General features: G+C 52.0%; 1 protein-coding gene across 2 annotated transcripts; it reads left to right on the plus strand.

The window, feature by feature from the left end:
- Nucleotides 1–23,935, plus strand: SCAMP2 (secretory carrier membrane protein 2). Of its 2 annotated transcripts, XM_047864222.1 has the most exons (10): nucleotides 1–260; nucleotides 13,129–13,197; nucleotides 13,630–13,728; nucleotides 14,298–14,426; nucleotides 15,550–15,667; nucleotides 16,220–16,348; nucleotides 17,025–17,184; nucleotides 18,250–18,351; nucleotides 22,072–22,192; nucleotides 22,383–23,935. In XM_047864222.1, the coding sequence occupies exons 1-10, from the start codon at nucleotides 204–206 to the stop codon at nucleotides 22,515–22,517; spliced, it is 1,119 nt and encodes a 372-aa protein (XP_047720178.1). In that variant the 5' UTR covers nucleotides 1–203; the 3' UTR covers nucleotides 22,518–23,935. The 2 variants fall into 2 exon arrangements, with proteins under 2 accessions (XP_047720178.1, XP_047720177.1); XM_047864221.1 differs by lacking the exon at nucleotides 14,298–14,426 and having other exon boundaries at nucleotides 24–260.
- The last annotated feature ends 426 nt before the right edge of the window (nucleotides 23,936–24,361 follow it).

The raw sequence follows: 24,361 nt of genomic DNA on the forward strand, positions 1-24,361 counted from the left end.
CCGCCGCTCTGTAGTGGGCTCGACAGGAGGGCGGGCCGGACCTCTGTGACGCCAGGACCACGCCCCTCTGGGAGGGTGCTGCGCCTGCGCCAGGACAACTGCTTCGCTCCCGGAAGTGGTGGGTTGGCACGGAGAGCGCCGCTGGGTCTGGGTGCCCGGAGGCCGAAGCACTCGCGGAGCTCGCCGGTCAGTCCCCGACCGCCATGTCGTCCTTCGATACCAATCCCTTCGCAGACCCAGTGGACGTAAACCCCTTCCAGGTAGATCCCCCAGCTCACTTATCCCCGGTGCCAAAGGCCACCGCCCGGGCCCCTCGCTGGAGCAGAGAGACGTGGCGTAGGAGACGGCCTGTCTGCCCAATGGGAGAATGGGCTCTGAGGGCTGGCCTTTCGTAGTGTCTGGGGGGCGGGACTAGCAGCAGGTGGAACTGCGGAGGGGCGGGACGCTGTAGCCTGGGAAGAAGTGGTAGGACCCTCTAGCTCCCCGGATGTAGCTAGCCCCTTTGGCCGGACATTGCTGGGGAAGCATACAGTCGGGGAGAGAAGCGACTTCACCTGTGTGGGAAGTGTGGCTACTACATCCCGCAGTCTTGGGGAGACACCTGCTTTGAGTCACGTTAGGAGAGGGGTGACAACAACATAATGAGGTAGAAGCCTCTAGTGGGACAGAGAAATGTGGGAACATGCCACGTTCCACTCCCCCCCCCCCCCCCCCACTCTCGGAACAGGCAAACTAGCCTACAAGGTATAGGAGACCCACCGAGATTTCCTAGGAAAGGAAGGTTGGAAGAGGGTGTGGAGATAACCGACGCACGCTGAAATACGGACTTGAAAAGAATTCCACACTTTGGCCATGGGTCTATTTTGGACTGGGATTTGGCTAGACAGGAGAGAGAGCCCAGGTTAGGGAGGGAGGAAAAGTGAGGGGGCTCTGAGGGTCTTGAAACACAAGGAATGTTGGTCTGATGGACGCGTGTGTTGGCTAGGGAGTTGAGATGTGCTGACCTTTGAGCTGGCTTGACCTTTTGAACAAAGGATAGCCGAAGAAGTCTTCCTACTTAAAGCGGAAACCTTTCTGCCTCTGAGCTAGGATACAGGGGTAATCCAGGGGTAATATTTTGCACAGTGACAGGCTGGGGCTCCTGTTAACTCCAAATCTCCTGTGCCTCCTTTTCATGTCTGCTCAAAACCGGTTCTAGAGAAGCTTAATTGTGCTGACTGGTGATTTATGAGCTCTGAGGTTCCTGCTCTGTCAGTATGTTACTAGGCACATTAACTCATCTTGCTTGTGCTTTATCTGGTCATTGGCAGCTGCAGAGTTTCCTGCAGGTGTGGGGAAAGTACTTTGAGGGATCTTTCCTGCGACTCACAGCATGAGGTTTCTCCCCTTGAATTCCTTCAAGGTCGGTGCAAAGACAAAGGAGACTAGAAGGGAATAATTGTACACTCTCAGGGGAGTGAACGTTTTATGTTTCTTTCTTGGTCTCAAGGTACTTAGTCAAAGGGAGCCCTCAAAGCAAATTTTGGTAGCTTGGTCTTTGTAACATCCTGAACATTCTTCTTACAACTTAATGCTTCTTGACAGACCTTTGCAAGGACCTTGTCTCTTATGTAATTCAGTCATCTCTATTAGTTAAGTAAAGAAAAAAGCATTTGCATTTTTTTTTCCCCTGCCAGTGTCATCTGGTAACAGTTTGGTTTAATTACAGAACTGCTGTATGACGCTGGGATCTAGTAGTCTTAAAATTTTTTTTTAATCTTTATTTATTTTTGAGAGAGAGACACAGGGTGAGCAGGGGAGGAACAGAGAGAGAAGGAAACACAGAATCCGAAGCAGGCTCCAGGCTTTGACCTGTCAGCACAGAGCCCGACGCGGGGCTCGAACCCACGAACTGCGAGATCATGACCTGAGCCGAAGTGGGACGCTTAACCGACTGAGCCACCCAGGCACCCCATTTAAAAAAAAATTTTTTTTTTAATCTTTATTTTTGAGAGAGAGACACAGCATGAGCAGGGGAGGAGCAGAGAGAGTGGGATCTAGTAGTCTTTTGGAGTGTGTTCTGTGTAATGATTTGCTTTTTTTCCCCCTCCCCTGTCAGAATTGGAAATAAAATGTCTGCTGCTGTCTGTCTGCCAGAGGCAGTCAGCCATCCAGAGATGCGGAGAGCTTGTCTCCAGTGCTAGCAGTGGGCGAGATAGTTGGCCCGAGTGCTGCCCAAGATTAATAGCAGCTTGAAAGTCTTAGTCTTAAACCACATCTCCAGCCCCAGGAATGATTGTGCAAACTGTGGTAGAAGTAACTTCTGCATTCACCGAGACAGTCTGTCCATCAGGCAGCCCCAGGATATGGCAGGACAGGAAGCAGCTGTGGGCCTGTAAAGAACAACATCTGGTGGGGGAATCCTGTGTGGGCAGACAAGAGCTGGCTGGCTGGGACTCTGCTCCTCCTTACCCTGGGCCATGTTTTTCCTCTTGGTGCACAGTTCTTCGGGGAGAAGGAACTTTGGACGTGATGCCCCCCCAAGCTCTTTCGCCTGGAGAGCTGCCCTCCCTTTTTGTGATGCTGGTGTCTGCTTCCTGACTGCCAGGGCTGGGACATGGGAAGGGTGCAGCCCTTGGGTGACTGGGTGTGAGCCCAGCTTCATTTACCCAGGGTGTTAGCACAGAGCTCAGGAGAAAACAAGGGGGAGAGGCAGCAGACTCAGAAACTGTCACACCTAGCCAGCTTTCAGAGCAGAGTCATGCTTTCCATCACTCTGTGGTGGTTCATGAAAGTGTAGTGTTCAGAGTCCATGGTGGAGTACTGGAGCTGGGAACATCCTCAGGAATCTATTCTAACCTCTTGGTTTAGAGAGGAGGAAACCAGGAACCCAGTGAGGATGGTACCTGCCAGAGTCACCAGCTAATTTGCAGTGGGAAGGGGCCTAGATCTGGGTCTCATTCTCAGGACCTTGCTGTTTTAAAGGTTTTTGGAGTTCAGATATTGGTCTTAAACTGCGTTGGGGTTATTTAGGCCAGCTTCGTCATCACTGTCCCCATTCTTGAAATGAGAGTACTGGTAGGGATGATTAGTACTAGCCAAGTGAGTTTTACCATTTGCTAATTAGTATTAGCTATGCAAATTTTTTCCCCCAGTGTGTGGGGCTGGGATAATACAGATTATACTGTGCTTTTTAAGATAGTACTTTATTTATTTTTTACAATTTCGAGAGAGAGAGAGAGAGCTCATGCTTGTGCGTGCAAGCAGGGGAGGGGCAGAGAGAGAGGGAGAGAGAGAATCCCAAGCGAGTCTCAGTCCCACGAACCATGAGATCATGACCTGAACTGAAACCAAGAGTTGGACGCCTAATCGACTGAGCCACCCAGGCGCCCCAGGATAGTACTTTATAGCAGTTATGTTCTGAGTAATAACCAGTCCTGAAAGGTGCTCAGGGTTATGTGGTCAAATAATTTTGGGAATCACTATTTTTTTCTTAAAGATTGGCAAGACTTGTTTGTTAAAGGCTCTGAGCAATCCTGCAATAAAGACATTTTTTTTTTAATTTTTTTTTCAACGTTTATTTATTTTTGGGGCAGAGAGAGACAGAGCATGAACGGGGGAGGGGCAGAGAGAGAGGGAGACACAGAATCAGAAACAGGCTCCAGGCTCTGAGCCATCAGCCCAGAGCCCGACGCGGGGCTCGAACTCCCGGACCGCGAGATCGTGACCTGGCTGAAGTCGGACGCTTAACCGACTGCGCCACCCAGGTGCCCCTAAAGACATTTGCTCAACTTTTTTTTAATTAAAAAATTTTTTTTGTTTCATTTATTTATTTTTGAGAGACAGAGAGAGCCCAAGTGGGGAGGGGCAGAGAGAGAAGAAGACAGAATCCAAAGCAGGCTCCAGGCTCTGAGCTGTCAGCACAGAGCCCAACGTGGGGCTCGAACCCACAAACTGTGAGATCATGACCTGAGCCGAAGTCGGATGCCCAACCGACTGAGCCACCCAGGCACCCCTAGCTCAACTTGATCTGACCCAGAATTTCTCAGTTATCCAACCATGGAATCCTTTTTCTGCTAACTCTTGTGATCTGCCCTGCAACTTCTGGCGTGCCTTTAAATTGACTCCTTTACCCTTGTTTTTTATCCACCTCCTACTTCCACCCACCTCCCCGCCCTGCAATGTGGGTGTGGGCTTATATGACCTCTTCTCTGCGTGGAGTTATACTTGAGATTCTTAGCAAACTTCCTGCAAAGCAAGAGCTGTGAATGCAAAGTTGTCACAAGAGTGCAGCAGAGGTTTTACCAAACTTCCAGGCGGAAGCAGGAAACTGCAAGCCAAGTGTTGCCGATTTCACAACCTCCCCCTGGCACTCCCTAATTCCTGTGCTTATTATGGTGCATCTGCTTTGTACTCTCTGGATCTTCGGGTCCTACTATGGACCGATTCCAGCATGTCTGATCCCAGAAATTTCTCAGGCAGTCTTGTCAGGTGGTGAAGAGGTAGAGGGCTAAAGGTGGGCATCGTGCCCATTTGAGTTTTCAGTGCTTAGCTAACAAGCAGGTCACCCAGGCCAGTGCTGGGCCTGCTTTCCTACTGGGCATTTCTTCAAGGCGGGGGGTGGGGGGCGGTGTGAACTAGCTGGTGGTGCTGAACAGAGAAGACCTTTCAGTGCCATGAGTTGCCAGATCGCAGAATATCACTTTCACACGTTGCCTCCTTGCAGTTAAAAGATAATCTCGGTGGTGTGGCTGCTTCCCGAGGATTTAAAACTTTTCTCTCCTGTGGGAGGAGAAAGTGGTGGCAGAAACGTGATTTGGGTGTGAACAAAGTTCCCTGCACAGACACTTCCCAGAGAGGGTGGGCTCCAGCTTGACTGTAGCTTTGGGAATTCTTACAACCACCAGATGGGCCTGTTAGAACTTTCCTGTGGAACAGGAGCATTGTCTCAAGACATTTGAAAATGGTGAAGTTCATATAGTTTGAGTCCAGACAGCTGCCAGATCCGGGGGGTGGGGGTGAGGGTAAAGGGGATGGGAGTTATCTCCCTGCCTTTATGGCTGGCACCTGGAGCCAGGCTGGGTGATTCAAAAGCACTTGGCCAGAGACACAGCTGGACTTTAACCCTACAATTCTGTTAAGTTTTCTTTGGAGCTACTTGGAGTAGGATAATCCTGTGTTCAGAGAAATGGTAATATTTAACCAGGATAAACAAGGGGTCCTTGCCACTCTTTCAGAGAAGAGTGCTAGTGCACATTACCAAGGTGTGACCCGCCCAGCAGTGCTCCTTTGAGGTGCCTACACATTTATGCACATCGCTGAGCTCCTGCTGTTCCAAGGGCCCGTGCAGGAGATTGAGGTAAATGAGCACACGGCCTGCCAGGGCTTCTGATCTGGCAGGAGAGCCAAGAAATGCTAGCTGTTCAATGATAACACACTGTGGGTCTGATGAAGGCAGTCGAAACTTGGCAGAAGGAACTATGAGGGATCTGAGGAGGAAGAGCAGAGTCCTTTGGTAGAAAGGCTCAGGCAGAGAGCGGATGGGAAGAGAGGGTATTTCATATTTCAGGTGACAGAGCACCAAGAAGCGAAAGGCACTTGTGCATACTGTGGCCCCGCAGCCCCAGGCGCCTCCTCCCTCTTAGAGCCTGCAACCTTTCTGGCCACTGGCCTGGGACACGTCTGCTGCTGTGGCACACTCGCTCGCCTGGCAGTCTCTCCTGTACTTCTCTCTGCCCTCAGCCTCTTTAACGCTGGGACGCTCACCTCCTTCCACCCGTTTTGAGGCTGTGAAGGCTGCAGTTCTGTCCTTTGACTTTGTTCTCACTGTATACCTCTCTGAGTAAGGTCTTCCATTTACACTATAGCCAAGGCGCACAGGGGTCCCATACAGACCAGGTTCGGCCACTGGCCGCTGACAGAATCCAGAGGCAGAGAGACGAGCAGTGGTGGAACAAGAAAGGAGTTTATTTCAGCGAGGCCAACACCAGGAAGACGGCGGACTGGTGGCTCAGACTGTCTCCAAAGTGCCGAAAATACTTCAGGTTTATATAAGGAAAATGTGGGACAGTGGTGGGTGTGTACATGTAGGTGGGCAGTGAAGGTCAAGTCGAGCGTAGTCTTGGAGTCAGTCAGGTGTGGGGCCTTGCTGGCTCAGGGCAGTTCTTGTTGCTTGAGGGGGTAATTTCAGTTCCCTGTTCTCATCAGGGGACGCTCTGCCCTTAGGGTCTTCAGCCTGAGCCCAGAGACCAACTAGAAAGAAGAACCCAACTAGAAAGCGTGAGGTCACAATGGAGGCGACTGAAGTCTTTCACTGCGGCTTCAGAATAGCATCCACATCCCAGCGATCCCAGATCTAGAGCTGCTCTAGGGGCTCCTGGCTGGCTCCGTTAGTAGGGCATGCAACCCTTTTCTTTTTTTTTTTAAGAACATGCAATTCTTTTTTTTTTTTTTTTAAGTTTATTTATTTTGAAAGAGGGAGAGACAGCACACACATGAGCAAGCAAGCATGAGCAGGGGCGGGGCAGAGAGAGAGAGAGAGAGAGAGAGAGAGAGAGAGAGAGAATCCCAAGCAGGCACCTCACTGTCAGTGCAGGGCCTGACTTGGGGCTTGATCTCAGAAACCATGAGATCATGACCTGAGCTGAAATCGAGAGTTAGATGCTTAACCAACTAAGCCACACGGGTGCCTTGAAACTCTTGCTCTCAGGGTCATGAATTGAAGTCCCACTTTGGGCATGGAGCCTACTTTAAAAAAATAAACATGGGGCGCCTGCTTTCACACACCCGCTCCTGAAAAGCCTGTTCCTCTCCCGTGATCACTAATCTTGCTCAGGGGTGGCACTGTTCCCCGGTCACCCAAGTTAGCCACTGAGTTCCTCAACTTCCCTTCCCCTCCCCCTTTCTTGCCCTAGAGAGTGGCTGAGCCCGTGGCATCTACCTGAGCAGGGCCTCTGGAGTCTGTCGCCTCTTCTCCACCCCCAGTTATCATGCTTTTAGTTCAGTCCTCACCATCACCCCTGTGGACTGTGGTCCCGGCCAGTCCTCCCTCCCCTCTCACTGTGCTCTCCTCACCGTGGCAGAGATGACAGTCTCTAGTTGTCCTCCACCGCTCATGGGTGGAGTCCAAACTCCTGCTGTCTGGCTCAACCCTTTGTTCAGTTCCTTGGCACTCCTGGCTTCTGTCTCTCTTCACTTCACTGCACAGCCCCCAGAACCTTCTGTATAGAGGCCACTTTTCAGCAACAGACCTCAGTGGTGGAAATCTGAGTAAGGTAAAAGGGCCCAGAGTGACCACTGGGCTGTATGCAAACAGGCTCATTAGGCAACCCACCTCAAAATAGCCATTAGTCCTGGCTGACCAATGGACTACTGACAATTGGCTACAGGTACCAAAAAGGAAAATTTTGTGCATTCCCATACCTCCTCACCTCCCCCCCATAACTCCAGCCCCCCAGCACTGCCTCTTGACAGTCTCTCCTTTGCTGTCCTGCCCACTGCTCCCTTGCAGTGTTTTCAATAAACTTCTGTGTCCTTTGTCCTCCTCTCTTGGGTGAATTCCGGCCTCCACCCTATTGAGTCGCCCCACATCCTGTGCCCTGAACACATAGAGGTGTGTTTGCCTTTGCACATGTTGCTTTTTTTTTTTTTTAATGTTTATTCATTTATTTTGAGAGAAAGCACAAGCAGGTGAGGGGCAGAGAGGAGAGCCAGAATCTCATGCAGGTTCTGTGTCATCAGTGCAGAGCCCAGTGTGGGGCTTGAACCCACAAACTGTAAGATCATGACCTGAGCCGGGTGCTTAACTGACTGAGGCACCCAGGCGCCCTGCAGTGCTGCTCTTGCCTCCCTCCTTAGTTCTTGCTAAACTTTTGTCCTCTCTCAAGATCCAACTCAGGTGCCATCTCCGTGAAGCCTACCCTGACTCCCAGACAGCTTAGTCCCTCCCTCCTCTGTGAAGCCCTCCCATCGGCCCTGGCCCTGCACTAGTCACGTGCTGTCACTTCCTGCCCTGGCTTCTTGTTCTCTGTACTGTCCACTTCTTGAGGGCAGGAACCAAGGCTTTTTGGTCAGGGTCCTAGCCCCGCACTTGGCGTGGGACGGTTAGCCTAGGGAGTAAACGAAGGTGGAAGGAGATGACAAGTGTCTCAGTTTGACCAAGGACAGGCTGCCGCCAGGGGTGCTGGCACCAGGTCCGGGAGGGCCTCAGGCGCCAGGCCAGGTGGGTCAGCCTCACTTTTCTGGGCCACTGTGTCCATCACTGCTGTGGCAAGGAGAGAGGCCTGGGTGCACGTTGCTCATTTGATGGGTCCTCAGGCTCTTTTTAAAAATGTGTGGGTATGTGTGCTTTTAAGGTAAAAATAACATCACATTGTGGAAAATTCAGAAGACAAAATAGATCATTTGTATTTCTGCCAGTCTTTTGCAACCATTGTTGTTCTGATGTGTTTTCCTGCCAGTCTCTTTTCACACGAATGCTTTTGACAAAATTGTTATGTGGTATTCATATAACAAAGTCTTTTCCATATTGCTGCTCTATGTTTATAGCTGTGATTATTTATTTATTTTAAAAATAAAGTTTATTTATTTATTTGGAGAGGGGTGGTAGGGGCAGAGAGAGAATCCCAAGCAAGCCCATTCTGTCAGCACAGAGCCCGATGTGGGGCTTGAACTCACAAACTGAGAGATTATGACTTTAGCCAAAACTGAGAGTTGGACGCCTAACCAACTGAGCCACGCAGGTGCCCCATAGCTGTGATTTTTAATGGCTGTTCAGGCCATTGAGGGGATGTGTACCAAAACATTCTTGTGCTCACTGTCGTGGGACAGTTAAGTCATTTCCTGATTTTTTTCCTCCTATTGTAAGCACTGGTGCAATAAATCTCTTTGCAGGTACAGATTTTTACATATTTGTGTCATATTTCCTTAGGATGGATTTTCAGGTAAGAGAGTACTGAGGTTATCTGTGGCTCTTTTTACTTGGGACCCAGCCACTTGGTTGGGGGATGATTGCCCTTTTTTGTCCTATGACACACAGCCTTGTCTCCAAAGCAAATAGGACTTCCCAGGAGTTCCAAAGTATTGGTAACTCTGCCTCCCAGAGAGAATGGCCGAATTTTTTTAGCTCATGAGGTATTTATTTAATGTGTTTATTTGGAGCCTGAAATAAACCCCACACTGGGAGCTTGGGTGGAGTGTAGGAGGCGAAAGCAAGAAAGAGTCACAGCTCAAGCACAGCCGACACCTGTGACATGGAAAGTGATTGCCAAACTGGAAACGAATGTGTTTTTCAAGGCCCTTCCCGGCAGAGCTCCAGCGCCTGCCTCTTTTCCTCTGGGTCCTCACACCCCAGCCACACGAAGGGTTCCCCTGCCCCAGCGGTGGTGAGCCTCTCCTCCGCTCCCCGGCCTCCCTTCCCCTCTTTTTCACTCTGCCCTGGGCTCTTGTACTATGTGCACGTGTCTCTGCAACAGTCATCCGCTCCAGAAGGTCAAGAGCTGCATCCTGTTGATCTCGGTTTGTCACTCACACTGTTTGTGACTCTTCGCAGAATGAAAAGAACCGAGTGCAGGAGCATTTTCTTTGTTATATATTCAGTAAAGGGCATTAGCCAGGCTCAGTCCTTTGTGTACCAGGGGGGTTTTGGGTTACCTCTCTGTAGGTGAAACTTAGCTCTCGCCATCCTTTGAAATGACTACTTGACCCACTTCCGAGCCAGCTGGTGCTTAGTGGGAAAGAAGCTTGCTGCTGTTGACTCGTTACTTGTGACTCAGAGTAGAAGCTGAGGGTCTTCACTCAGACCAGTCAGTGTGGTCCTTAGTGCAAGACTCGCTGCATGTCTCCTAACACAGGTGTTCCCCCAAGGACTTCCCTGAAGTCCAGGAATAAAAAACTGAGCAGAAGTAGTTGTCTTGGTCACTCATGGTGTCCCGTCAGTGTTCCTCAGGAGGGCGCTTCGTTCATTCAACCACACATTGAGCACCTTCCGTTTGTCAAGTGCCCCAGGCTTTGGGGGTATGCTGCTGAACAAGGTAGACCCTCACCTTGCCCTCTCGGGTTTACCACTCGTGTCCCTGGATACAGACAACTTGAATTCAGAATCTGGCTCAGCCACCACCCCTGGGATCTTGGACGAGCCACTTCCCCTCTCTGAGGCGGGGCTTTCTCCAGCTGCAAACTAAAAAGACATCCCTCACGGGGTGGTCATGAGGTTGAATGAGGGGACACCTCAGCTGAGCCACAGGGTTCAGAAGCTGGTTGAAGTGACGATTTATCTCTGTTCTTTCAAGGATGGAATAGAACCAGGATTATTCTAGATGCACAGGAGAGAAGTCAAGTCATTTCAGACAGTGGATGCCTTAGGGCACTGGGCCTTAATTCTTTTGAAGAACCAGGTTGAGGAAAGCTGGTAGAACCTTCTTTTCTGACAACTCGACACAGTGGCCGGTTCTGGGGTGACTAGAACTTCAAAATCACATCATTGTGTAAGGACACTCAGTAAATGTCAGCTCCCTTCCTCTTTCACCAGGCCTGAGCTTCTCATCTTTCAGAAAGCACCCAGGTCTCCCAGAATGTTCCAGGACCGTCTTCCGAGGCAGGGTGCTTGTGGGCCCTGGGGCTACCACAGTGATGCAGGTACCCTCCAGCTTTGGGGAAGTACCACCCAGAGAAAGTAGAGGAGAGCATGTGGCACATACTGTCAAATACTGTTTGACCTTCTGCTCTGCATCGGCCCTTCCCCAAGCACTACGAGCCAGAAGTATGAACTTGAGAGAGAAGCATCTGGCTGTGGAGGTTACAGCATGCTGGTAGAGACAGTATTTGTTTATGGCAAGTCTGGTGAGGGGTAAAGGACCCAGCTTTAAGACTTTAGAAAAAGGAGAGATCACTATGGACAGAGTAGTCAGCTTGCCCACCCCCAGAATCCTCTTCTGGCTGACCTTGGTAAAGAAAATGACATCTCTGCATGGGTCTGAAGGTTGCCTGTTAAACGCACGCACCTCAGCCAGACATATGGGTCAGCACCCGAAACAGCTACCAGAGCCACCCCTCTGTCTTCTGTCCTGTGACACACACTCAGGTAACCAGTTCCTTGCATGGTGGATCTGATTTCAGTGACTTCAGCTCACTCGCTGTGCTGTGGCTTGGTGTTTGCTGAGTCAGAAAGGGGAATGGAACCTGAGCTCCAGATCTTCCTTGCAGAAAGTCAGCCCAGTAATTCTGGGAGAAATCATTCAGCCAATAAATAACCTCAAGGCCAGTTCCTCCATCTCAGGTGGCCTTCTGAACCTCACCTTGTCCCTTTATCCAAGTTTCAGGGGCCACTGGGCAGGAATGCTGTCCAGCAGAATGGACATAGCCACATTGCCTCCTTGCAGAGGAAATTGGATGGGGGTCCAGAGATGAGGTACGTCTAGAGAGAAGTGAGTTGGGGCTCTGGGCCCAGGGGCCAGACAGCCACAGTCTCACTCTTCAGGAACTGGAGACCCAGGTGGGAAGATGAGAGTTAGTATGTGTGAAAAACATCAGAGAACACGCTCACTGCTGACATTCTGTGAATGTACAGAAGAAGGAGCCAGCCATCTTGAGACCTAGGACAAGTACGGCACCACAGTAGGATCTGTTTCCACATCTAAAGAATTGAGGGGGTTGTTCCCTGAGGGTCTGTCTAATGTCAATATTGTGTTTGAGAATCCAGTCTGTGGATTCTTGGTGGAGGTGAGGCCAGGTCCAGAAGTGAGGGATGGGGGTTAGGTACACAGAGCGGGGCCTAGGGGAGGCCTTGTAACCTGGGCCTTGGCAGAGTCCAGCCGTGGTGTGCCCAGCCTTCACAGCTGCTCCTCCCAGAGCCCAGGCATCGCTGTGGAGCTGGACTTGAGCCCCATACTTATTACGTACGTATGGGGAAGGGGAAAGGATGATGGAGTGCTGGGAGGTGGTGAGATGAGGCCAAGTGGCCCCAGGCCATTAGGGAGGTTGCTCAGTGGAGGAGATGACAGGAAGTGCTGTGCAGGCCCTAGGCGGGAGGGCTGGCCTTGGAAGAGGTCAGATGGAGAAGGGAAGATTGAAAACTCAGGGAAAGACTGCGTTCTGAAGGACATTTTTGCATTTTCTTGAGGGGAAAAAAAAAATGAATCCAAAAACATTCTCTCCGCTTTTCATCTGAGCCCTTCATGCCTCTGTTCTTAGCAAGTGTGCCTGATTTCACAAAATAAGTACTGGCAGCCCGCAGTGTGTTTTTGTTCCAGAACCTTAAACCGTCCTTTAAAAAATAAGAGGAGAGGGTGCCTGAGTCGGTTAAGCGTCTGACTCTTGATTTCGGTTTAGTTCATGATCTCATGGTTTGTGAGTTTGAGCCCCATGTCAGGTTCCGCACTAACAGTGCAGAGCCTGCTTGGGATTCTCTCTCTCTTTCTGCCTCTCCCTGTGTATGTGGGCCCAAGCCCACTCTCTCTGTCTCCCCCTCTTAAAATAAATAAACGAGCTTAAAAAAAAAAATAATAAGGGGCACCTGAGTGGCTCAGTCAGTTAAGTGACCAACTTTGGCTCAGGTCATGATATTGTAGTATGCAAGTTCGAGTCCCTCATCGGGCTCTGCATTGCTGGTGCGGAGCTTGCTTGGGATTTTCTCTCTCCCTCTCTCTCTCTGCTCCTTCCCCACTTGCGTGCTGTCCCTCTCTCTCAAAATAAATAAATAAACTTTTTAAAATAAATAGGAATAAATGCTTTCTGTAAAATAATAAAACAGTACAGCAAGGTTATAAATTAAAAAAGTGAGTATTCCTACCACGCACTCCCTCCCCCCTGGAGGTAAATACTGTAAATTCTTTTGAATCTGTAAAGGGCACTAACAAGGACATGGTAGTGTCTGTTTTGAGGTCTCAGAATGTAAAGCTTGCTCTGGGTCTCTTCTGGGAAGTCATTGGGGCTGAACTCCTTTCCCAGAAAGGGAGAAGAGGTTGCAGCTCTGGTGTGGCAGGGGCTGGGCAGAGGAGCCTTTCTGGAGAGGCTTTTCAGGCCACCAGGAAGGGCCTCACCTCAGCCCCGTATCCCTGGGGCCTGCTGGCCTGGGAGGGGCCAAGAGATGGTTCTTTCTTCTCCCCAGCGGCTCATGGCTGTTTTTGTTTGTTTTGCTTTTTGCCTTTGCAGGATCCCTCTGTGACCCAGCTGACCAATGCCCCGCAAAGTGGCCTGGCTGAATTCAACCCCTTCTCCGAGGTTGGTGAGCATGCCCTCTTTCTGAGTCTCTGGGTCCCCTGGGTGATGCCAGGTTTCTGAGGCAAGGAGCCTTGGCAGAGGCAGAGACAGCTCTGAGAAACCGCAGTCCTAATGTGAACTTGGGGTGGGGATAAGGATGAAGAAGTCAGCAGTTCTCCCCTTGGGATTTGTCATCTGGGCCCCTCCCTGAAGAGGACAGGACAGTGCTGGGGAGCTGTGGCTCCAGCAAGGCCAGGGAGGCCAGGTAAAGCATCACATTGCCCAGAGCCTGAGGCTCAAAGGCTAAGAATCTGCAGAGCCGGGCTGAGGCCTGCCCCAGAGGGAATGTCCCTCACAGGCAGGGGCACAGCACTCACCCCGCTGTGGGTCTGCCCCCGTGTGGCCAACTAGTGGAGCCGTACTCATCTGCCTCCTTTGGTGTGTCCCACGCAGACAAATGCAGCGACAACAGTTCCTGTCACACAGCTCCCTGGGCCCTCGCAGCCGGCGGTTCTCCAGCCCTCAGTGGAACCAACCCAGCCAACCCCCCAGGTACTGTTGACAAAAATCCCTTTGCCTCTTCTTTCCTGAGAGGGTAGCACCAGTAGCTGAGCCCTGAGATTGGGGGAGGAGGTGGACAGAGGGCCTTAATTCCTGGCTGCCCTTTAAGGGCCCTTTTGATAATCTCTTTGGAGCTGGTCACTTGCACATGGAGGGTCTGCTCAGCCAGCCTATATCCTCACCCCCACCCCATTACCACCACCAAACAATAACCAGGCTAGGGTCGTTGGTGCCTTCAGAGAGAGCATTTGCCTCTGTTGTGCCATTCCAGATCCTCGTGGGGCCTTTGGTTTGTCCTCTCTTACTCAGGGCCCCGAATCAATCGATCTATCCATCCATTCATCCATTCTCCTGGCCTTCCTCCCTCTGTCTCTCTGTCTTTTCTTTTTTTAGCCTCTTTTATTTCTGCCTTCCTTCCTATTTTCCTTTGTCCTTTCACCAAATACCGTGAATCTTGTCTGCTTTGTGTCTGACACTCGACTCCCCATCACCTCGCCGTCCTGCCCCGTGCGCCTCACCACCCCAGTGAGCGTGACCCACAGTGGAGTTGTATGTTGCAGCTCCTGCGTAGACAGGCCAGCAGGTTCCTGCCTACCAGATTCCTGGCAGTGAGCGAGCTCTCAGAGAGGCAGATGCTACTAGGAGGAGATAGTATTCTCAGAGACAGCTACATGCAAAAGCTTCCGAAGGTAGGCGAAGTGTAGATGAGCATGAGGGAGGGCAAGGCCCAAGCCGGGCTTTGGGCTCTCGTGGGCCCCAAGAGGCTCTCGCCTTCTGACCAGACTTGGGAGGGAAGGCTCAGATGTTCAGCATGGTCCAGGATGGTCCATTCTGGTCCTGCCTTGGTCCCCAGTGCCTGAAATTGACCTGCTAAAGTCAGCCTTGGCTCTTTGGAGAACGCCTTTTGGAGAGAGTGAGAGCGCGAGGGTGCGTGTGTGCACGTGCACGCGCGCACACATATATACACATATGTCTGGCTTACCGTTCTGCGAGGTGACTGGTCTGATACCTGTTTCCTAAAACGACTGTAGACTTTGGGAATAACCAGGCCCCAACAGCTGTAGCCCCTGGAAGGAGTGGGGCCCTGGGCTGAAACGCCAGGGCCAGCTCTGCTCGGCCTCACGTTCCCTAGGTGCCTCACTCAGAGGCTCTTTCTGGACAGGGGATGAAGCTTGGACTCCACATATCATCAAAGCCGGGCAGAGCAGGGCCAAGCCTAGGGGGCTGCGCTGGGGTGTAGTCGGTCACATTTTCAGGTGGACCTCAAGGGGTCAGCTCCTGGGGGTGGGGTGGGGTGGTACTTAAATATGGATCCATGAGGCTCCAGGTGCACGTGATGTGTCCTCACGTGTCCCCTCCGCACTCACTGCTAGCAGGTTGCACTGTTTCCCCTGCGCACACGCACCCTCCAGGCTCTTCAGATGAGGTGCAGCTCTCTGGGTTTCTGGCTACAGCTTAGTCTCTTGTGATGCCGTTTTCCCTTCGCTGTTACCCCAGAGGTCAGTGTAACTGAACTTTGCCTGCATTCCAGAATGGGGGAATGTTCTCTCGTCTCCAGCTCAGGGGTCTCCCCTTCATCCCTGATCCCAGATTAAGGCTGGTTAACGGCTAAGGGGACAGAGGTGGTGTCGAGGCAGTAGGAGACAGGTCACCTTGGCCTGTCTGTGGTGGTCTCTGGTACCCAAGACAGCATGGAGCTGGGACTGTCTCTCCCTGCATGGGGCAAGGCCCTTCTGACTTTCTGCTCACACTGACGACTGACATTGCCCCTCTGTCTCCTGTGTCCGGCTGCTCCACTTCCGTGCCCCCCAGGCTGTGGCCTCCGCAGCCCAGGCGAGCCTGCTCCGGCAGCAGGAAGAACTGGACAGGAAAGCAGCCGAGCTGGAGCGCAAGGAGCGGGAGCTACAGAACACTGTGGCCAACTTACATGGTAAGGGAGGCTGCCGGGCCCTGGGCTGCCAGGCCTGGCACGGGAGGTCTTCCTGAGCCTGCTTGTCCTGGGGCAGCCCTGGACCCCTGTTGGGCTTTTGATCATCTTAGAGCAGCCCTGGTGCTAGTGCAGGCAGGGCAGGGAGATGGAGGCCAGGAGACCTGCAGTGTGGACCTAGCGGGTGTGGGTTATTTCTGCACTCCTTCCCAGCCCTGAAATTTTTGCTGAAGTAGGGACACTGGTCCTGCGATTCCCCTTCATCTTCACGAAGATGACCCCTTGTGCTTATGGGTTGGTTGTTCATAAAAATAATCACATAGGCCATTTTGCTCTGTTTGTCAGTGCATTTGGGATCTGTTAACCTTGGAGCAGGCTTGTGTGTGTTCGTGTCCCATCACCCTTTTCCCATCCCACTCCCTACCCATGGAGACCCTGAGCCCCACTTGCCGGTGCCCTTCTGGAGCCCTGGCTTGGCCCGTAAACCGCTGGAGCGTGCACCCTGCCATGCTGCTGTGGAGGCTGGGCCTCACCTCGTCGCGTCTTTCTACACAGTGAGAGAGAACAACTGGCCGCCCCTGCCCTTCTGGTGCCCTGTCAAGCCCTGCTTCTATCAGGATTTCTCGGTAGAAATCCCTGCTGACTACCAGCGGATATGCAAGATGCTCTACTATCTCTGGATGTGTGAGTCCCGCCCCGGCCCTCTTGAGCTTACGGGTGAAATGGGGTGTGACTCCAGGGCCCTTTCTGTGCTCTGGCTGCTCCTCCCACAGACTCCAGCCTTCCTCAGCGCTGGGCCGGGATAGAAGGTACCTTCTGCCCCCCTAATTGGCCCTCCACAGTCTACTCCCTGTGCTGGGAACCTCCCCAGAAGGGCCAGTTCACACCATGGATCACATAGAGTGAGACTAATGGGAGGCTTCAGAGTTCCTGTGGGGCTCGTTGCATTGAAAGGCCACCCTTAGGTGAAGGCCTCCCTCTACACAAGTAGCCCAGCTACTCCCTGTAGCTCCAGTGTGGGCCATCTAGGGACAGGGACAGGAGTCTCCAAGGGCTTCTTTCCCTCAAGGATCAGCCCTTGAGTCTGCACCTTCCCTTCACTGCCACTCCCCACCCCCATCATATATCTGGGCCGTCCCTTCACCTCTTAGGAACGTGGTTTGGTCTCTGGTTTTGCTGCCCCAGAAAATCAGGATCTGGGAGCTCACTGCACCCAGGTGCAGACGAAGGTCCTGTAGTATTTCTGCAGCTCCCCTCACTGTATGGACCTCACGTCCTCCCAGGGGGTGGTTCACCATGCCTGGGAATCCTTCAGTCACCTTGGCACGAGCCCGTATCTCTCTCTCCTCCCCCTCCCCAGTGCACTCGGTGACTCTGTTTCTGAACCTGCTTGCCTGCCTGGCCTGGTTCTTAGTTGACAGCACCAACGGAGTGAACTTTGGCCTTTCGATCCTGTGGTTTATCATCTTCACCCCCTGTGCCTTCCTGTGTTGGTACCGACCCATCTATAAAGCCTTCAGGTGAGTGGGACTTGGACAAGGGGTCAGTGTATGACTGGCATCCCAGGTAGCAGGCCAAGGGCCTTAAGCCCAGGGGCCCCATCCTAGTCTTAGAGCAGAATAGGTTGGTGGGAAATCCACTTTCCCATTCCCACCCACAGTGAGAGAAGACACGGATCAGGAGCCATTTTCCTAAGTTGTTGTGCCTGGGGTCTGCTCTGGGCACTGTCCTTGGGTTAGGCATGGGAGATCTAGGGAGGGGTCTGCAGCTCTTCCCTGTGTTCTCACTGCTCCCATTCTGTCTGGTGCATTAGGATTTCAGATGCTGGGTAGAGGGAGGGGCTGCTCAACCCCCTTCTGAAGCATTAGCTACTCTCAGAAAGTCTGACTTTGATAAGCTCTCCATGGCTTATCACTCCAAGCTCTCTTGAGCCTGCTGAGTGCCAAAGCAGTTGACCTAGAATAAATACTGTGGACCTGAGTGGAGCTACCTCACAGACCCCTAGGGCTTGTGCAGTTGTGCCTCGGAGTTGATGTTTTCAGGCCTGGGAGCCTAGCAGGCCCCAGGAAGTTGGGGGGCAATGGCTGAACCCTCCCATGTACTCTGCAGAGGAGACCTGCGGCCTCAATCTATTCTAGCCCTCAAGGACATGGAGCTGGAGGTCTGGTCTAGGGTTCTGTGCTCCCCAAATACCTTTTCTTCCACCCAGGCCTACAGTTTTATTATTAGATATTTATACCTTTGGCTTAGATTTCCTTGCCTTCTATGAAATGCAAACACATACACCAGGAAATGGACTGTTAGGCTCTTTATATTGTTTTTTTGAGTGAGCAACTTTATTAGCTCTTTGAGTAAGGAGTCAAGCATTGACCCCTTAAACTGGAAGGCAAGGAGGGGTAAGCCTGTTTTGATTATGGTTGTGGGTGTCTGTGTCCTTATGGACAATGTGGCTGGTCCCCTGAAGCTGTCTGTGCTCCCATCCTGCCTCCTGGCTCCTAATGAGGACCGATGCCATGCCAAGTGAGGAACCTGAGGAATGAGCCCCAAGCCCTCTTGTGACTTCGGATTTCCCCCTCTCTCCACAGGTCTGACAACTCTTTCAGCTTCTTTGTATTCTTCTTCGTATTTTTTTGTCAAATAGGGATCTACATCATCCAACTGGTTGGCATCCCTGGCCTGGGGGACAGGTGAGACCTGGGGCAGCACGATGGAATTACATTTTAGAGGTGGCTTGGCCTCTCTGGCTCTGCTATCCTCATTCCCAGAGGGCCCTCGCAGATGACCTGTCTTCTACCCTAGCCGGGAGAGGGGTTGGGTGGACTTGCATCTGCCTCCATGCACCGCCCCCAGTTCTTCACCGCTCACCAACTCACTGCCTTGCCTCATCCACCACTTTCCGGGGCGTTGTAAGTGGACTTGCCCTGAATCCTTAGGCTACCTGGCCTAAGTCCTATGGAGGACTGCATTTATTCCTTTTCTCCGGCCACGCCCTCCCAGAGGCTAGGGCTACTTTTCCAGGCCCCAGACAAGCTCTTGGATTTGGGCAGCTGCTGACAGATGCCCTGGCTTTTGCAGACTCTGTGCTGTGACTTTTCCCAGAGGCCCTGTAATGTCAGGAGATGGAGCCCTAGCCTCTCTCCTGGATTGCCTCCTTCTTGCTTTGAGCATATAACTAGCTTGAGTTTCCTGGGCGCTGTAGTCCTCAGTTCAGAATTAGCCGTAGAAAGAAAACCTGATGGCTGATGTTTTCCTTTCCGCCCCAGTGCACAGGGAACATCACAGAATGGTCAGGCTGACGCTTGGCTGAAAGCCTGGGCCTGGAAGGGCTGCACTATTTTGGTCCCCTCCCTCCAGTGCAGCTGATCCAGAGAGGAGGGAGGGGCTGACTCACCTTGCACTCCGAGCACGTCCCCGCTGCCCTCCCACCACCCCTCTTCCCTCTCACCTTGCTGTTTCTTTTTAAAAAAAAAAAATTTTTTTTTAACGTTTATTTATTTTTTAAGAGACAGAAAGAGAGCGTGAGCAGGGGAGGGACAGAGAGAGAGGGAGTCACAGAGTCCAAAGGAGGCTCCAGGCTCTGAGCTGCCAGCACAGAGTCCGACCTGGGGCTCGAATTCAGTAATGGTGAGATCATGACCTGAGCTGAAGTTGGATGCTTAACTGACCCACCCGGGCGCCCCTCACCTTGCTGTTTCTAATCTGGCCCCTTTCTCTTTGATTGGTGACCCGGTTTCATTACTCACTACTCTTAGTGAGATCCTGGAAGACAGGCTGTGGCCTAACTGCTGTTTGCTTCTGGACTTGGAGTCAGAAGGCTTGAGTTCTGGTCCTGACTCCCCTCCGCCGCCCCCCTGCCCCCATGACCTGCCTGGGCTTCCCTCTCGAGCCCTGCAGCCCCCAGTTTCCCAGTGCCTTCCTCACCTCACCTCCAGCCTCCCACAGCTGGGTGGATGTAATCCTCCTTTCTTGTTACTGATTGTGAAATACCCATAACATTTGTTTTATTTACTACTTAAACCGTCTTAAAGCAGAACATTCAGTGGTGTGTAGTAGATCCACAGTGTTGTGCAGCCCTCACTACTGTCTAGTTCCAGGACGTTTGTTATCACCCCAAAGGAAACGCTATACTTAATCCCTCCCTCCCCGAGCCCCTGGCAGCTGTTAAGCTGCTCTCTGTCTCTGGATCAGCCTATTCTGGACATTTCATATAAATGGAACCATACAGTAGGTGGCTTTTTGTGTCTGGCTTCTCTCAGCATAATTTTTTTTAACGTTTATTTATTTTTGACACAGAGAGAGACAGAGCATGAACGGGGGAGGGGCAGAGAGAGAGGGAGACACAGAATCTGAAACAGGCTCCAGGCTCCGAGCGGTCAGCACAGAGCCCGATGCTGGGCTCGAACCCACGGACCACGAGATCGTGACCTGAGCCGAAGTCGGACGCTTAACCGACTGAGCCACCCAGGCGCCCCTCAGCATAATGTTTTTAAGGCTCATGTTGTAACATGGATTAGTATTTCATCCCTTTTTATGGCTGAATCATATCCCATCCATCTGCTTATCCACTCATCAATTGATAGACCCTGGGGTTTTTTCCACCTTTTTGCTGTTGTGAATACTGCTGCTATGAACGTTTTTGTACGAGCTGTTGAACACCTATTTTCAGTTCTTTTGGGTATGTACGTAGGAGTGGAATTGCGGGGTCAGATGGAAGTCTGTACCATTCCATTGGCGGTGTGTGAGGGCTCTGGTTTTTCCACATTCTCACCAACTCTGGTTTGGTTTGTTTTTTTTCCCAGCCTAGAGGTAAGATACCTCACTGTTCTTTGTTTTGTTTTGTTTTTGTTTTTGTTTTTAAACTTTAACATTTATTTTTGAGAGAGACAGCATGGGTGGGGGAGGGGCAGAGAGAGGGAGACATGGAATTCGAAGCAGGCTCCAGGCTCTGAGCTGTCAGCACGGAGCCCTACACAGGGCTCAAACCCACAAACTGCGAGATCATGACCTGGGCTGAAGTCAGACGCTTAACCGACTGAGCCACCCAGGCACCCCCCTCCCTGTTTTTTGATTGACATTTCCTGAATGACTAATGATGTTGGCCATTTGTGTATCTTTGGAGAAATGTCTATTCAAGTCTTTCTCTAGTAATTGGGTTGTCTTTTTGTTGTTGAGTTCTTTATATATTCTGGATACCAGCTCCCTATCAGATATGTAGTGAACACATTTTCTCCCCCCTGTGTATTATTTTTCTCATTCTTGTGATAGTGTCCTTTGACGCACAAAGTATTTTGTTTTTAAAAAAAAAAAATTTTTTTTTTTACATTTATTTATTTTTGAGAGACAGAGAGCATGAGCGGGGAGGGCAGAGAGAGAGGGAGACACAGAATCTGAAGCAGGCTCCAGGCTCTGAACTGTCAGCACAGAGCCTGACGCAGGGCTGGAACTCACTGTGAGGTCATGACCTGAGCCGAAGTCGGACACTCAACGCACTGAGCCGCCCAGGCGCCCCTTTTGTTTGTTTTTTAAAGTTTATTTATTTTGAGAGAGAGAGGGAGCCGGAAAGGGGCAGAGAGAGGGAGAGAGAGAATCTCAAGCAGGTTCTGCACCGCCAACACAGAGCCCAACGCAGGGCTCAAACTCCTGAATCATGAGATCGTGACCTGAGTCAAGACCAAGAATCAGCCGCTTAACCGACTGAGCCACCCAGGCGCCCCAGGTCTCTGATCCATCTGGAGTTAATTTTTGTGTATGGTTGAAGGGAAGGACCAGCTTCATTGTTTTCCATGTGGATTCTTTCCCCATTTACTGGTCTTGGCATCCCTGTCAAAAATCAGTTGATGATAGAAGTATCGGTTTGTTTCTGGACTCTCAGTTCTATTCCATTGATCTGTATGTCTGTCCTTATACCAGTACTGCACTATTTTGAGAACTGTGGCTTTGTGGTAAGTTCTTATTTAATTCAGGCAGTGTGAGGATATCCCCTTTTATAGATAAGGACACTGGGGCCAGGAAGGTGATGCTGGAGGCAGAGGGGCTGCCCTGGGCCCCAGCAGGAGGAGCTGAGGTGACAGGATGGATGTGATGGCTTGGCCAGTGGTCCTCCTTCCCAGAGGGGGGTCCTTGGAAGCAAGCAGCCAGGCTTTCCATGTCCCCTAAAAGAGCAGGAAAAGGCCCTCCCCCATGCTACTCCTGACTGTGAGGGCCGTGTGATGCCCTTCCCTTCAGCCTTCACAGAGGCCTGGCCTCTCCCAGGCCAAGGGCTCGTGGCCCCCTGGGCTCTGTGCTGGAGGGAGGTGCCTGGGTGGTGGCTGGTCAGCATACAGCGGCCACCTAGAGAAGAACACCTCACAGGGACCTCTGGGGCCCATTCCCACTGTGTCCCTTCTGGCTGCCTCCTCCCTTTGCAGTGGTTGGATCGCAGCCCTGTCTACATTGAAGAAAGACCACTTGGCTGTGTCAATCATCATGATGGTGGTGGCTGGTTTCTTCACCCTATGTGCCGTGCTCTCACTCTTCCTTCTGAAGCGGGTGAGTGCTGGGTGCTGGCCCAACAGCAGCCCAAGGAAGCCGGCACCTCTCTCCTGCCTTTGCCTCGAGCCCATCACTAGAACATTTGGGCTTCCCGAGTCCCAGAGGTCCAGCGGCTGTCACCAAGGCTCTGGATGGGAGGTCAGGTGGGACCCCAGGGCGGCCTTCTCACCCCAGCCTCTTTTCCCAGGTGCACTCCCTATACCGCCGGACGGGGGCCAGCTTCCAGCAGGCCCAGGAGGAGTTTTCCCAGGGCATCTTCAGCAACAGGACCTTCCGCAGCGCTGCCTCAAATGCTGCCCGAGGAGCCTTCCAGGGGAACTAGTCCCCCTGACTGTCCTTCCTCTGCCCCAGCCTTTTCTCTTGCCTGCCTTCTAGCTGCACTTTCCGTGGGTGCCTTAAACAGTGGTTATGCCCAGCACAGACCGGGGGAGGGTCTTGCCGGAGTTCTTCCTCCTTCCTCAGCAACCAGCTCTCCGTTCTGCCCGAGAAGGGGAGGGAGGGACAGGGACTTATTTTTTACATAACAGGAAAAAAAACAAAAACAAAAAACCAAAACAGTCTTTCCTTCTCTGGTGGTGGTTTGGTAGGATTCGAAGCTGTGGGACTGAAGTTCACTTCCCCGTACCCACGTACACATGCACATACACGTACGTACTTGGGATCAGCAGCTGACCTGGGCCCATCCCAGGTGGAGTCTTACTTCTCCAGGGTCCTGGGACTTCACTTCTCCGCTAGTAGGCCTGGCCCAAATGTGGCTCCACACACAAAGCCTGTGGCTTCCACAGTCCTCCCTTTCCTTCCCTCCCAGGCTGGGGTAGTCTCCCAAGGGCTGCCCTTTAGGTGAACTGCAGTCCAGGTGGATGGCAGGCTCTGTTCCCCAGAGCACTCTGGGGTGGTCTCTGAGCTTCCAGAGCCTCTGGCGTGGTCGCCCCAGGCTCTTCCCTGCCTTAACGTTTCTCACAGATTCATAGACCTTTAGTGCCCCCTGCACCTTCCTGGTATGGGCAGCGCCTGTGCCCTCTGGGGCTCTCTCTGAGCTCTTCCCTTTTTAGACTTACTGAATGTGCAATGGGATTGTTGGGATTTGGGAGTGGGGTGGGGAGGGATAAAAGACATTGACCCCAAGATGTCTTGCCCAGCCTTTGGCGGTTTTCTAGGAGGGTGGAGTCTGGTTGTCCTGGTGTGGTTTGGCCCTGTTTGATTTCCTCTCCTCCTGAGGGATAGCAGCCCTTTACCGTGGCCTCAGATTCTACCCCACTCTGCCTTCCACTATCAGCAATAAGTCGTCTGTATGACTCTTAGGGAGGGCAGGAAGAATCAGTCCAGAACTGCACCCCTTCATGCTGGACTGATGAGCCATTTTTTCTGAGGGTTCCAGGCTCCATACCCTGAGTAGAACCCAGGTCACCTTTCACTGTTCCTGGGGATTCCTCAGGTGTGTCAGTGTGATGGGCACCTGGGAGTCCCCAGGTAAAACCTGTACCCTGTCCTCCAAAGGCTGTAGGGGTGGGTGTGTGGACTGAGGGGACCTCTCAAAAAGCTGGCCAATTGCCTGCCTCTGGGACCTGGATCCCACCCCGAGGCAGCCTGCAGACCGCCAGCTCACCAGCCCCAGAGCCACTGAATGACAGTGGCAGTGACCAAGGTTTTGTAAACTTTCTGGTGTTTTTTCTTCATGTATAAATGTATATGTTATGTCTCAATTTTTGTGCTTTAAATAAAAATGACATTTTCAGACAACACTGGTCCTAATGTCTTGCGGACTTTGGAGGATGGGGGTGGCCTACGGACCCTGAACGGAGCTGCTCCAGTGATGAGGGGACAGTTAAGATTCTGCGATTCTGCATCTGGCCACCCTGTTCTGGCTGGTCTAGGAGGGGCCAAACCCCTTCCTGAGACTATTGGTCTCTTCCAAAGGCACCTTCTTGTCCCAGTACCTCTAGTTCAGAGCTGTTGGTCTAGGTCGGAGGGGGACCCTCTGGAGCCTCTTTGACTTAACCCCCACTCCACACACCTGCTCAGCCTGGAGCCTCCCCTGTTGCCCCTCACGTGAGCCATAAAGCCTGGATGGGATTCCTCCTGGTGACCTTGTCTGCTGGCCTCGGCCCTCAAGGACCTCGGTGTTCCCAAAGGACCCTTGCGGGCCCTGGCGGATCACGCAATCAC

The sequence above is a fragment of the Prionailurus viverrinus genome, chromosome B3 (genome assembly GCF_022837055.1).
Source record: "Prionailurus viverrinus isolate Anna chromosome B3, UM_Priviv_1.0, whole genome shotgun sequence".
Classification (NCBI taxonomy): Eukaryota; Metazoa; Chordata; class Mammalia; order Carnivora; family Felidae; genus Prionailurus; species Prionailurus viverrinus.